The 14,674-nt window shown below is 60.1% G+C and overlaps 1 protein-coding gene across 4 annotated transcripts in view; it reads right to left on the minus strand.

Moving 5' to 3' along the window:
- Positions 1-3,013: 3,013 nt before the first annotated feature.
- The window catches only part of ITGB2 (integrin subunit beta 2), a 28,704-nt gene continuing 17,043 nt past the window's right edge, over positions 3,014-14,674 (minus strand). For all 4 annotated transcript variants that reach the window (XM_068547196.1, XM_068547197.1, XM_068547199.1 and 1 more), the window contains 12 exons: positions 14,110-14,280; positions 13,638-13,879; positions 12,585-12,740; positions 11,732-11,827; positions 9,272-9,361; positions 8,203-8,343; positions 6,740-6,927; positions 6,412-6,656; positions 6,073-6,292; positions 5,679-5,881; positions 3,729-3,895; positions 3,014-3,567 (listed from right to left, as the gene is read on the minus strand). In XM_068547196.1, coding sequence (XP_068403297.1) covers positions 3,505-3,567; positions 3,729-3,895; positions 5,679-5,881; positions 6,073-6,292; positions 6,412-6,656; positions 6,740-6,927; positions 8,203-8,343; positions 9,272-9,361; positions 11,732-11,827; positions 12,585-12,740; positions 13,638-13,879; positions 14,110-14,280 — 1,982 coding nt within the window. In that variant the 3' untranslated portion in view covers positions 3,014-3,504. The remainder of the gene's footprint in view (positions 3,568-3,728; positions 3,896-5,678; positions 5,882-6,072; positions 6,293-6,411; positions 6,657-6,739; positions 6,928-8,202; positions 8,344-9,271; positions 9,362-11,731; positions 11,828-12,584; positions 12,741-13,637; positions 13,880-14,109; positions 14,281-14,674) is intronic.

Raw genomic sequence — 14,674 nt, forward strand, 5'->3', positions numbered from 1 at the left:
GCTCTCAGACACACACACACGCACACACGCACACACCAGCAAGGAAGTCAGAACTTGGTGGGCGAGGTGTTGTTTAAAGCTCCCCAGGCACAGGCTGCTGAGACCCTGAGCTGGGAAGTGCTGCTCTGGAAGGGCAATGATAGGGCACCCACTATTCTAGTTCGTCACCTGCCCAGGTGGAGGGTCCCAGGTCCCATACAGTAAAAGGCCCTCAGCAGTTAGAATTTAAAAGTAGGGGACTCAAAGCCAGATGCCCTCCAGATGTGCCCATTCGCAGGTCTGCTGGGGGCCCAGAGGGTGGTGTGATACTGTTAAGAAATATATATTTGGTCTTCATCTGTTCAAGGCACAGAGCTCCTAAAACCCTTGGAATTTCCCAAGTAATGAGTGATACAGGAGTGTCTTTGTTATTCATATCAATCCCGTTTCAAGCATATCTGAGTTTGTTCGTGTGGTGACCTTTGGAAAGCATTTGTGGATGGGGGCTGGTTGCCTGGGGAACTTTCAGTCCCCTCTGCATCCCCACCTTCAGGGAGGGGAGAGGGGCTGGAATGATTTGATCAACCATGCCTACGCCTGCATAATGGAACTTCCGTAGAAACGCAGCACAGTGTTCAGGGAGCTTCCAATCGGGGGGGAGAGTGGGCTCAGAGGGCTTGGGGGCCCTGTGCCCCTTCCCCATCCCCTGCCCTGTGCACCTCTTCATCTGGCTGTTCATTTATTACAAAAATAAACCAGTAATCTAGTGAGTAAACTGTTTCCCAGTTCTGTGAGCCCCTCTTGCAAATGAACCGAATCTCTGATCTATAGCTGGTCCGTCAGAAGCACAGATGACAACCTGGGATGGGCAAGGGACGGGGGGTGGTCTTGTGGGACTGAGCCCTTAATCTGTGAGATCTCCAGGTACATGGTGTCAGAATGGAGTTAAATTTGTGGGACTCTGGTCAGTGTCCTCAGAGAACTGAGTTAATTGCTTGGTTGTGTGGGAAAAACACACATACCAGAGATGGCCCACCGTCCAGATTTGCTCAGACTTCAGGGTTTCCTGGGGTAAGGGACTTTGAGGGTTAAAACCATGACATCCCTTGGGAACTCCCTGGTGGTGCAGTGGTTGGGACTCCACGCTTCCACGGGCTCATCCCTGGTTGGGGAACTAAGATCCTGCAAGCTACAGGCGTGCCCCCCCCCCAAAAAAAAGGGACATTCCAGGCCACCCCAGATAGCTGGTCACTGGGGCCTGGCTGTAAACGGTGCTCCCACGTCATTCCGATACCACCGCCTGCCCCACCCCCCTCCCAGTCTGGTGTGTGCCACCTGCCGCAGGTCACAACCTGCCCGTGTGGGAGCTCAGAGTTGTTCACAGCACGAACCCCCCGGGGAGGAAGGGCTGGGGGAGGGGGAGGGCCCAGCTGACCCGGGGCCTTAGCAGCGTCCGGGTTCCCACACAGGTGGTGTGGGCGCTGGGATGGACCTGGCTAAGGAGGAGACACTGCCGAAGCACAGGACGGTGCACGATGGAGGTCGCATTAAAAAAGGGTAAAACCAACCCGCGAAATGGGTTTTGTTTTATCCTGTTGAAATGCACCCACAGTCTAGAAACAAACGCCCATCGGGTGACGGGCCCATGATGAGTGACGTAGGATTGTGACCCTAATTGAGAAGGTGAATGAGGACACCACCTCAGCTGGAGGGCGTGGCTCGGGACGTTTTTTCTGGTCCACGGGCTTGTGCTGCCGGAGGAAGAAGGGCACTCGTCTAGCTGGAGTTTTGGGGACCAAGGGGCATCAGGAGGGAACTGCACCCCGGTTGTAACAGAGGGAAAATGATCAGTAGGTGTCTGTGGACGCGGATGCACAGGAAGCGCACGGGGACTGCACGCAGGGGACCCCGGAGGAAGGGGCCGTTTGGGGGAGGGCACCAGACTTCCTTGGATGGAAGGGATGAGTCGACACAGGACGAGACAGGACAGGGTGCTGACGTCCAAGCAGCTGTGAGTGGGCTCGAGCAGGGAGGGCAGAGCTTCCCCCCTGCAGGGAAACAAGCAGCAGTGAAAGTTATCAGCTGCGGGAGTGTAGTGGGTGAGGTGGTCACTTTTATTTCTTTAAACCTTGCTCTCAATCCTGGACCACGTGCTTTTCCGTCTCAGCGGGCATCGTTTATCATTTTACACTGGTTGTGAGGCTACCCTCTGTGTACCTCCGGGAGGGCAGTGAGGGTCTCTGCTTTTGCCCACTGTTCTCTGCACAGAGAGGGCATGAGCAGTACTCTGTAAGTGCAAGTGCAGACTCTTAACCACTGAACCGCCAGGGAAGTCCCTGAACTGATGTTCTTTTAATAAAGAGTTATGCTGGGGTTTTAATAAAAAATTATACATTTTACGGAAAAAAATAAGGGCAAGTATCACCTGAAACTATGTTTATGCACGTGAATAAATATTCACAAATATTCACCCTGTACTCACATCCATCTGCTTCTCTCAGGTCTGTGTAACATGAGGAAAGAGCCAGCATTGGCAGGGCTGCAGAGGATGTTAACATACGGGAATAGAGCCCTTTCCTTGGGGACCCAGGACCGCCCCACCCTGACGGGCCCTCACGGGCCACACCCGGACCCTGACCCACATGGAGCCTGCAGAGATTGGCGGACACGCACATGGCTAGGTGATCACGCTGGGACCTGCCACCTACTACCATCACACCGGATCACCTTGACCTCCAGGTCACCCCAGGAAACAGCCCATGAGAAACACACTTACTTAAACTCTCTTCCACTCATTACCCAAGAGCGGGTGTAGACAGCCAAGAGCGTGACAGACGCCCGCTTTCCCATCTTGCCTCGGCCCCATTCAAGCTCTGCAGGGGGACCCCCTTTGCTGGGGCTGCCCCCTGTCTTCTGAAAGCTGCCTAGGAGGTGGGGCCGGGCAGGGACAGAGAGGGGCTTGCACGGCCAACAGGTGAGGAAGGAGAAAAAGAGAACCCTGAGCCACGGCCCAAAGTCTACATGGACCCTCGGAGTGTGTGAAGGGCAGTGGAGGCGGGGCACAGAGCCCGGCTCCCAGGGAAGCCCCTGCGGAAGGGTTATTAATTTTTTCTGTACACGTGATTGGGGGCAGCATGATCAATGGGATGTAATTTTACACCCTGAGAAGTTCACATATAAATAAATCTGTACCACCTTTCATCAGACTGCTGTGCTAATTTTTACAAAGGACAACACATGTCTAACCTTACAGGATACGAGCAATTCCTTCTTCAAGTTGCTATCAAAAGTCACTCATATCAGAAAGGGGAGGCTGGCCCTTCTGATGAGTTCCTAGAATTATCTGGCCGCATCTGTCATTCTAGGGGCAGGAAAAACGGTGGATTTTCAGTTAGTGGTGAAGTTGCCAAGTGTCGTCAGCCAAGTCCACCGGGCGACGGGGTCACGGTCGGCCTGCTGGAGGGGACGTGGCGTGGGCTGCTTCCACCTGGGCGGTGCAAGAGGCCCTGTCTTCACCAAGCGGCCCTAACTCTCAGCAAACTTAGGGTTCATGACTGTCGTGGTGGCGCTCTTGAAAAGGGGGTTATCCTGGTGAGAAAAGCAAGCGTGACTTGTCAGCACAGGGAGGAAGGCGCTGGGCTCTGGGGACGAGCCGCGAGGGTGGGGTGAGGCAGGCTCACACTCCCGTGGGCATGCCCTCGGCGCAGAGGGTGGGAGGTGCGCCTTCGCGGGGGCCCGGGGCCACTCACGTTATTCCACTGGGACTTGAGCTTCTCCTTCTCGAAGCGCTTGTACTCCCTGAGGTCACTTACATGGGTCAGGACCTTCCAGATGCCCAGCAGGAGGATGCCGACGAGCACGACTCCTGCCACGGTGCTCCCCACGATGGCGGCGACGTTGGGGCCCTTCATGCACTCTAAGGCAAGGAGGCACACACGTGGGGGCGTCAGGCCCGCCCCGTCCCTGCACGGTGTCGGGGTCCCGCTGCTGGCTCTCAGCGACAGGTAGTGAGCAAACCGGCCCTGGCCCCGGCCCCGGCCCCCAGCCAGGGAGGGTGCAGAGCTGGGCACAAGGCCAGGCCCTGTGGTTCCAAATGAAATTGAGAGGCCCTTTGTTCATGGAGAAGGAAAGGGGGCCGAGGTGGCCAGTGAGGAACCAGGGCCAGACACTGGCCTCCCACCTGGACAGCCAATGACCCAATCACCGGGACCTAACCCAACCCACGCTGGATCAGAGCTGAGGGATGGGCACTCTCCTCGTCAAGGCGCTCCCAGGGGAACCAGTGGCAGCAGCCTTGGGAGGGAGGGGGCTGGGGTCCCAGTGCCCGAGGGGCTGCACCCAGCCTCCTCCTGAGCTTGGGGGAGGGGGAGGCTCTGGACTCCCCCTCAGCACGCCCGCGCGGCCCCTGACCAAGGCACAATGTTCAGTGTGAGCTCCTGTTTGCCCGGCTTGTGGGCACTGGGGTTTGCGGGCACCCCCCCCCGCCCCCCGCATCATCCTGGCCTCTCCAGGGGGCCTCCCCGTCCTCACAGAAGTGGAACAACTTAGCCAGCGCCGCACAAAACCAGACCTGACCCCACACCTGCCTGTTAAAACGCCCGGGGAGAGCTGTCTGCACCAGCAGCCTGGGCTCTGCCGCCCTGGCAACAGACAAAGGGCTCGGGCCCTACCTGCCTTCCTGGGGGTCCTGTCGTGGGGAGGAGGAGCTGGGAGCAGGTCTCAGTCCTGCAAGGACCCCGGGGTGGACTGCTGTCCCGCGTCTGCTGCGGTCACCCGAGAGACCGGCCTCGCAGCCTGTGCCCCATCCCCGCAGCCTCTCTGAGCAGTAAAGGGGCGGCGGTACCGAGAGCTGGCATGTCCACACGGCTTGGCGTGCTGCTGATGTAACCCTCAAGCCCATCCCCCCGTGAGTGTGTTACTCTAAGTCCCCGCGTCCCACACACTCAACCTACCTCCTCGACAAAGACCCACCCTCCGTCCCCACTTGTTGCCCTCCCTGCTGATCCCGCCCAGAGTTGCATCCAAGGGCAGGCTCTGCCCACGCCGCCCCCAGGACCCCAACCCAGCCCTGCTCAGTGCCCGGACTGGGCAGGGGCCCTTCCCGGGTCTGCGCCCGGCCTGTGAAAGCGCAGCTCACTCCGATGAAAGCCGGCTGGCAGCCTCCCGGTGTGTCTGGGAAGAGACATAAGCCCGACCCCTCCCACCCCGCCCCCGCCGCCGCCCCCGGACTCACAGGGGCCCAGTAAGAGCCCAGCCCAGCAGCTCGCACCCCCTCATCCCCTGGTCTCAGCTGCAAGTGTCCTCCTCAGAGAGACCTCCTGAACTCTGAGACACGCCCCGCCGGCGTCTTGGCCCCTGGGAACCGGTTCCTGTGTCCCCACCCCGTGTCCCGGGAACCTATGAAGACAGAGTCAGCCTCTGGGTCCCCGGCGAGCCGGGCGGCGGGCGGGCAGCGGCACCTGGGGAAGCCGGCTCCGGCTCCGGCTCCGCGGGCCCCTGCAGGGCCAGGGCCGGATGTGGGTCCGGCGGCCCCCATGGTCCCCCCGGCCGGCTCTCGGGGCTTGCGCTCCAGGCCGCGCTCAGCGCCAGCGCTCCGGGCAGCGCCCCTGCGGGTCAGCCGGCCGCCCCGGAGCAGGGCGCACGGCGGGCAGGCTGAGCGGCGCGGGGAACCGGTCCTGAGCCCTCCCCCCCGGGCTCACCGCGCGTGTCGTTCACGTGCACGTCGTATCTGTCCCGCCCCTCGCGCTGCAACAGGGTGTAGGTCATCCAGCAGCCCTCGGAGTCGCGCTCCTTGCACGTGCGGCCGGGCAGTGGCTTGGGCAGCAGCTTCGTCTCCCCGCACGCCGCGCTGCAGTTCTTGGCGAAGGGGCCCTGGTCGAACTTCAGACACTCGGCGCAGTTGCTGCGGGCGAGGCGCGGCGTGACCGCGGGCAGGAGGGGCGGGGGCGCGGGGCCCGGGCCACCCGGAGCTGCGGGGCCGTGCAGGGCAGTCGGGGGAGGGCCGTCCCCAGCGCCCCGCGCCCCGGGTCCGGCCGGACGGCGGTTCTCCCGGGCCGCGGAGGCGCGAGGCCGGCGGGGCGGCGGGACACTCACGCGTAGCGGGCGCAGGGCGCGGGGCAGCCCGGGCACTCGAGGCACAGGGGTGGCTGGTAGCCGGGGTCGCACTGGCACACGTTGCAGCGGCACCGGCCGCGGCCGCTGCACTCGACGCCATCCAGGTTGAGGCAGCCCTTCGTAGACTTGAGGCACTGGCACGCCGAGCCCTCGTGGCCGTTCTGGCACCTGCAGGTGCCGCAGAAGCAGAGCCCTCGCTCTGGAAGACAGGGGCCCCCGCAGACTCAGCCCCGCCCGAGCCCCCGCCCGAGCCCCCACCCCCACCCCCGCCCCAGGGGCGGCTGAGGCTCCGCCGGTTGGTCTGTCCCCCGCGCTCACTCTCGCCCCCGCAGACTTGGCCGTCGTAGCGCTCGCAGTTGACGTTGTCACACTCGCAGAACTGGCCGTAGATCTTCTTGTTGGGCACATCGCTCGTGTGGCACACGCACTGCCCGCAGATGCAGTCCCCCAGCCCCGAGCAGATGATGGAGCTGTTGTCCTTCCGGCAGCTTCCCTCCAGCTCCTGGCTGCTCCGGCCCTGCGTCTGGCACTCGCAGTTCTTCCCCATGTAGCCGGCGTCGCACCTGCAGGGGGATGTGAGGTCAGGGCCCTCCCGCGCCGGCTCTGCTGCGGGGCGCCTGCGCGGGCGGCGGGACCGCGGCCTCACCTGCAGACTCCGCACTCCATGGAGCCCCTGCCGCCGCAGAGGCTGTGGTCCCGGCTCGCGTCCCGGCAGCGGCACTTGCACTGGGGGAGGACCCGCACAGTCACCGTGTCTGTGAAGCCCAGCGCCCGGATGACGAATGACTGCTCCTGGATGCACTCTGTAGCTGTGACCTTCACCTGGAAGGTGATCTGTAGTGGGAAAGCAGGGCTCAGGTGAACACTGGACACCGGGCACACAACCCTGCTCCCATCTCCTCCCTGGGCAGCGTGGACAAGGGCATGGCCTAGCAGGGTGAGGGTCAGCGTCCTGGGCTCCCAAGCATGGAGGGGACCGCCCCTGCTGGGCCCCTGGGGGAGTGCATGTCGGTGGGGGGGAGGGAAGGACATGGACACTCCAGGTGGCTCCAGGACTTGGGAGGGGAGATGAGGGAAGAGAGGATGAGAGTTGGAAACTCAGAGTCAGAGATGCTGGAACATGCCCCCCACCCCTCCCCCAGCTCCCCCACCCACCATCCTCTGGTGGCCTGGACTTGGGCAGGGCTGTCTTTAGAATACTTTTAATCTCACATCCCTTTTAAAGAATTTTAGAGTGACTTTGTAAATGATGTATATTTTCTCCATGTATTTTGTCCTGAAGCCTGGAGGCTAAGATGCCAAAATCGCACAGGAAGTCCTAGGTTCTGCATGTGGGGTTGTATTCTGACCCCGAATGCCCAAGGGGAACCGAGCGGGCAGGGCAAAGTCCCTGCCACTCACACAGCACTGCTGCTCAGCCAGCACTGAGCTTCAGGGAGCACCGGCTTGTCCACGGCAAGCCTCACTGCAAATCAATGTAAGTGAATCTCCAACCCGTACGTTAAGACAGAGCAGAAACATAAGGGAAGTAATCAATCAGTCACAAGACTGAATAAATTCCTGTGTGGATCACCCAGTATGAGGGGGATACGTTTCACTAAAAAGTCACACACATTTAGTAAGTCACAGAGTTGAAAGAATTCCGATGTCGTTTAGAAATAAAAGCAAGTATTTTGCTGAATATTAACTCACAGCTGGAGAAAGGAAAAGTTTAATTGTTCTGGTCACGACAAATTTAAAGTATCAGGGAAATAACTCAGTGCCTGTTTATAACCATTTGTGTGGCCCCTGCTTTAATGTCTTTGTCAAAAAACAAAAACACAAAAATCAAGAAAATCAAACCAAAGCAGATGCCCCGTGTAGAAGGAACGCCCTTCTTAGGCGGGTGGCGCTGTACCCAGCATCTGCCCCCAGGGGGCGCTGCCGTCCTCGCGGCGGTCGGTGTACACCAGGCCGCGAACAGTGTGTGTGGATTTTCAAGGGAAGGAACTGGACCCGCGGTGGACTGGACCCCGCCTCTTGCTGGTCCCTGTGAAGCCGTGTGCTGGGATGCACCCTCCCTCGCTGTCCCTGGGGGAGCCCCTTCCAGAGGCCGGGAGGGAGCCTCACCGGCACGTTGATCTGGACGCCGTCGCAGTCCCCTCTGGGCTGGTCCACCTTCGATACCCCGTTACTGCAGAAGGAGTCGTAGGTGACTTTCAGGGTGTCAGGGAGGGTGTTGTGATCCAGAAAGACTCTGGAGGACAGTTTCTGTGGGCAAAGAGCATCGCCATCAGGCTCACCCCGCTGTCCCCGGCCCTTCCCGCCCCTTCCCAGCCGACGGCTGCCACGCCTCTCATCCCCCTCCCTCCACCCGTGTGTCCACTGAGAGCTCCATGGGTGCTGGGTCCTGCACCCCATGCCGCTGGTGGCAGGGTTACCCATGCCACGCCCCCCAACACAGGCCAGTGGAAGACAGGTCATAGCCCTGCAAGAACGGGAGCTCGACCGTCCACCCACCACTGAAACCCCAGTGCCTGGCACAGGGTGGGAGCTGGAAAAACTGTCTAAGTGAACGAGAGAGAGCGAGACAGACCGTCAGACAGGAAGAGAGACAGAGAAACAGAGATAGAGAGACACAGAGAGGTGAATGAGCCAAGAAACAGAGATAGAGAGACACAGAGAGGTGAATGAGCCAAGAAACAGAGATAGAGAGACACAGAGAGGTGAATGAGCCAAGAAACAGAGATAGAGAGACACAGAGAGGAGAATGAGCCACTCGCTGAAGGTGGCATCATTGGTGCAAAGACAGAGCCCCCCATGGGCAGCATCTGGAGTTTGGGAGGGCCTGCTCGGGGTGGGGGGTGCCTAGGGCTCCAAGAGGGTATGAGCAGCAAACGGAGCTGCCTCAGTGGGGCTCTGACTCAATGCAGTGTCATCAGTGCTTACTGGGTGCTCCCAGCGAGCTGTGCTCGCGAGGCCAGCAGGCCCTTTGGCTGGAAGAGAGCCTGATGCTCGTGTCCCAGGGAAGGCATGGGGGGCCTGGGGTGGCACCTACCACACCATCAACGAGGAGGACAGCTGCCCTGGGGAAGTGCCTGAGGATGGCCCAAGAACGCAGGGGCTCTCCTCTCCAGACCATCCTCCTGTTGGCCTACAGCGGGGCGGCATCTTGGCTGACTACCCAGGGGGCACTTACGTTGTAGGCTTTCTTAATAAGCTGGACTACGTTGCTGGAATCGTCTGACAGCTCCCCGACTGCAGACTTGGGGATGATCTCCGTGAGCTTCTGTCAGGGAAGAAGACAGGTGGGCGTGGCCAGAACCCTGGTACCAGGACACCTCAGCATCCACCTAGTTTTGTAATAACATCCCAGAGGGTTTCCTTCCTGCTCGTGAGATGGCTCAGACAACCCTGCACCCAATTTCTTACTGTATTTAGTTAAGACAGCACGTGGTCAAGTGTTGTGCAGGCAAACGTTTAACCACTGGCTCTCAGGAAGAAAAACACCCTGAACTGCAGCGTTTGCCGATTTCCTCGGGAGAAGTACTCCGCCCTGGTTGATGTCCCAGCACTGAAGGCAGAGCTGGGAAGATGTGCCTCGCCGTGGTCAGATGCCACCCAGAGGGCTTCCCTGGTGGTCCAGTGGTTAAGAATCCGCCTTCCGATGCAGGGGACACGGGTTCACTCCCTGGTCGGGGAACTAAGATCCTACATGCCACGGGGCAACTAAGCCCGCACGCCACAACTAGAGAGCCCACGCTGCAACGAAAGATCCCACATGCCTCAAGATCTGCCGCAGCCAAATAAAATAAATAAATAAATAAATAAGTCTATTAAAAAAAAAAAAGATGCCCCCCCCATCACGCAGATGTGATAGGTACAAACAACCCAAGGGCACAGGTAATCATGAAATGTGGCGTAAAATCAGGAAGCGATGTGTTCTGAGCGTGTGAGTTGACATAATTTAACTTTCATAATGGCTGTGTTAAACAACATTGTGACAATTGGCTCTGGCAGGCGGGGCCGGCTGGTCCAGCGGCACCTCTGGGGTGGGCAGGCCGGAGCCCGGGGTCATGCAGACAAGCCTGGGGCAGCCTCCAGGGAACATCTGTGTCCCCTGCCACCCTTAGCTTAGCCCATCTTTCACGGGAAATTGCACCATCACTCTATCTTGCAGAACCAAGGGTGGGTCACGTCCCTGCCACAAAGCCCTGCTGTGACGCCCCAGAATGGAGTCTAGTCTCCTCCACAAAGCTCACGAGGACACACAGCCTGGCCACCCCACCTCCGGCCTCTGCCCCCCTCTCCCCTCCTCCTCAGCCTTGGGACCCCACCAGGCCTCGGAGAGCCCTCCTGGCCACCTGCTCTCCATTCGGTGCAGAAACACGTACTGAGGAGGGTCCAGCGTAAGCTGCCCATACAGACGCGGGCCTCCTCGACCCCCCCTCCCTAGGAGCCCCGGGAATGGGGTCAGGAAGCTAAGGCTCAGAAAGGCCTGTGACCTGCCCAGGGCCTTGTCCTTGCTGTCGGGGAGCAGGGTCCGGGGTCCGAGTCTCCCGTCTCCAGCTTCTACCCCATCAGCACACTGCCTTCTGGGACACGACTCCTGCTCCTAATAGCAAATTACTGGGACCCGCCACCTCCTGGCGACGAGGAGATGTTACGTCCCGTAACACGGTTGGGGACACGGCGGCTGCGAGGCCCTGACTTGCCGGCGCTCGGGCCGCTCATGTGGGCGGGTGCTCTCTCAGCGGCACCCAGCCACCAGCCCTGCTGTCCTTGTGGCTGGGCCAGCTCCCACTGCCAGCCCCCGGGGGTCTTCCGGACACCTGCCCCTCCTCCCTCGGCATCCCCTGCAACCTGTCCCCAGTCTGGGGTCCGGGAACGCTGATGGCAGGCGCGGCTGGCCCCACTGGCAAACGCCCCACACAGGCACAGCAGGCCACGGGCCTCAGCAGGAAGGGGACCGGGACTCAGGGAAGGAGAGGGGCCAGGAGGCGCTCCCAGCCCATCGCAGCCAGAGGCCACCACGCTGAGCCCGGCAGATGAAAGCACAGCAAGCAAAACAGCCCCACAGTGACTGGGAGAAGGGAGGAGGGATGAAAAACGCTCTAAGACAAAAGAAAATTCCCCACGAGAATTCCATGCCACAGAAAAATTTAGTAAGAACAGCAACTCAGAAAAGTCAGGACAGACCCAGGTCTCCTGAGCCGGGAAGGAAGTGCTGTCACAGCTGCTGGGGGGCCCGGGCGCCTGCTGGTTATGGGGGTGTTTTCCTCGCGACACTGAGCTGTGCTCTGGGGGTTCCAGAACCCTCCTGTGTACACCTTATACTGCGTGAACAGTGTTGACGTGCAAACGTATGTGGACACAAAACAAGGAACTTTCCCTGACATGACCGATGGGGTCTGCAGACCCAAAGGGTTTCGTTGAGGCAAAACCACGATGACTGAAGTGCAAGGACTTGTCAGCGTCATGTGGCCTAACGAGGCCTCAGCCCCTCAGCAGCAGCGCTCAGTCCCCGAAGCTCGGGCCGCCCGCGTGGCCACAGCCCACGCACCCAGCACGGAAGCAGAACTCGGGCTGTGGTCACCCTGGATTTTGTCACCATTCAGTTGCGACGCCTTGTCCTGCCAGATTGCTCAAGCCCGCTTACCTCGTACGTTTTCACCATTCTCTTGGTTACAGCAAAGATGGGCTGGATGTTGCTTTCTGCCAGTTTGTGCGCCAGCTGGCCCACCGACGGGTAGTCCTAGAGAGGGGACCCCCGGTCAGATGGCTCCCAAGGGCTGGGGACAAGCCATCCAGGCTGCCTGTCTGCTCCTGTCGGCAGAAGTGACGGCCCAGGGCGCCTGCCTCCTGCTGTGATGGGGCCACTCCCAATGATGTTCGAAAACGCGTAAGATAATGGGATTAGGAGGGAAACTGACGATATTGAAATACCCTCAAGAAAATATTAAAAGCTGCGAAGTGCTTCCTGATCAATGCACTAAAAAAGAAATCCAGTGGCAAGTAACCGCTCCCAGACACTCAAAGTGGAGAAGAGTGAGCGGCATTTGGCGGTGTCCACACTGTGGGGCGCGGGGGAGGCGCCTCTGACTTCTTCTGGGGGCGGCATCCCAGACGCTGCCCCCAGCACAGTGGCACCTATTTTCACAACCGCATGACGTGTGCAATTTCAGGCAGAGGCTCACCGGAGCCTCAGATGTCACATCTGTCCTGTCCCAGTCGGTGGGCCCCTGAGAGCTGCCACCAACACCCACCTCGAGTCTGCAGGCTGCAGGTGGAGGACCCCAAGGGTCACATCTCTAAAGTCCTCTGCAGTGCCTGGGGTTTACGATGCCAGGGTGCCGAGCATCATTTCACAGCAGCCCTGGACCAGAGAATTCTGACCTCTTGGTGCCATTAAAGTGCTTCTCCCAGAGCGAGGGCCCCTCCCCACCCCTCTGGACCCCGGGCTGGGAGTGAGCCTACCTCCCCACTCCCCCCACCCAAGACACCGCACTCACGAATTCGTTGCTGCTTTTGTACATGTTGTCCTCCAGGTGGCAGCGGCCATCGTTGGGAGTCAGGATGGCACCCAACTTCCCGTCTCCCGCAAAGTGGAAGCCATCATCTGTGGCAAACACCAGCAGCCTGGTGACGTTGCGCCAGCCGATTTCCTCCTGACAAGGAGAGGGCAGGGTGACCTGCCTCAGCTTCCCCAGCGGGGACCCACAGACTGGAGGAGCCAAGGCAGAGCTTGCCGTGTCGGCCTCAGGGCTGTGTGCCCCCCACTCCTGGGTTTTCTGGGGAGCACGAGGACCAGAGACAGGACCCAGCGCCCAGGGGAGCCCGAGAAGTGTCTGTGGGGCGACAACCTCCCAGATGCCCAGGTGAACGTGTGGGACACCGAAGGGACAGGAATGCATGTTTACATTTGCATACTCGGTGGCCCAATCAGCTCACACCTGGGACCACCTCCTAAGGGGATACTCCCAAAGAAGAAAAAATACTTAGAAATGTTTATCTCAGGGAAAAGCACTGCAAACACAGAGGGAGGAACCCACGGACACCGTGATGAGGGGGTGACAGAGCCAGGGCACACGCGCGTCATGAACCGTGACCTCACACAGAAATGAAAATGTGTGCCTGCGATGCAGGATGGTGCACCCAGGGACCAGAGAGGCTCGGGGACTGGGGTCCGCTCTGTGAAGGTGGCAGGACTGCGCGGCTATACACGGGTCGATGTGTTGCAACCCATCACAATACAGCAGCGGACAGGACCACGTGGCGAGGGGTCAGCAGGGGGCAGGCGACGGCCGGCACTGACACTAAAGCCACATAACTGTCGGGGAGCCTGGCCAGGACACCCTCTGTTCCTTGAGGGGCACTGGAAGTGGGGGTGATTCTACTGCAGGACCCGCCAGGGTTAGGTGGCTCAGGGGTCTTGCTTGACAGGATCATTTCCTTGCATTTAGGCTTCAAAAGATTTGCACAGGGTCGCAAGCTAATAGTGGAATCTGTGGTGTCGTGACGGAGGCCCCCAGGTCTGGAGAAATCAGGGCAGGTAGGGGCCTCACCGAGCACGCGGCGACCTGCATCATGGCGTCCAGCCCGCCCTCGGGGGCGTCCAGGTTTCCCGAGATCAGCTGCTTCCCGACCTCTGTCTGGAACTGGTTGGAGTTGTCGGTGAGTTTCAGCACGTGCCTAAAGGCGAACGGGGCCTGGCACTCCTTCTCCTTGTTGGGGCACGGGTTCCGCAGCTTCTCGGGGTGCGTGTTGACGAAGGGGAGCACCGTCTTGTCCACGAAGGAGCCGAAGCCTAGGGGTCGGGCGGGCCGTGAGCCCCGGCTTCCCCACCTCATGCCGGGGGGGGGGGGGGGGAGGAAGCAAGGTGGCACTTGGGGGGTTGCACCCAGGGACACTAGGTCTGGAGCCCTGGTGCCCTGCCCTCGGGACACAAGGGCACAGAGGTGCCCAGGGTGGGGGCCTGGGGGGCGCGCAGGCAGCAGGCTGGCCGGGGCTCAGGGGAGGAGGGAGCGGGCAGCTCACCGATGCGGCCGGACTCGGTGATCTCGTTGAGGGCCCGGAGCAGGTCGCCCCCCAGCTTCTTGACGTTGATGAGGTCGTCGAGCATGGAGTAGGAGAGGTCCATCAGGTAGTACAGGTCGATGGGGTAGCCCTTGGCCCGCTGGAAGGTCACGTTGAACGCAGCCGCCTGACCTGCGGGATTTGGGAATCGCGGGAGAGTGAAGGCACGCCACCTCATCTAGCGGGGCTCAGGGGCACCGGTGCCCCCTGCAGGCCTCAGGACCCTCATGACTTCCCCACTCTCTGAGGCCTGCGGGTAAGATGCAGGGCACCTACTCGGATTCGAATTTCAGATAAAGAGCGCATTCCCAAATAGAAGACTATTTGGGTACAGAGATACTGAAAAGTGTTCGTTGTTTATCTGGCATTGTTGAAATTCAGATCCACCTGGATCTCCCTCGATCTCCCCGGCAAGGCCTTCTCTACCACCAGCCAGCAAGCAAATCCATCCCGTCCCAGAAAGGGCTCCCTGGCCATCCTGGGGATATCCCCCTTCCTCAATCACATCCCGCTGGCTTCAGCTCTT

The sequence above is a fragment of the Eschrichtius robustus genome, chromosome 6, assembly GCF_028021215.1.
Source record: "Eschrichtius robustus isolate mEscRob2 chromosome 6, mEscRob2.pri, whole genome shotgun sequence".
In the NCBI taxonomy this organism is placed as follows: domain Eukaryota; kingdom Metazoa; phylum Chordata; class Mammalia; order Artiodactyla; family Eschrichtiidae; genus Eschrichtius; species Eschrichtius robustus.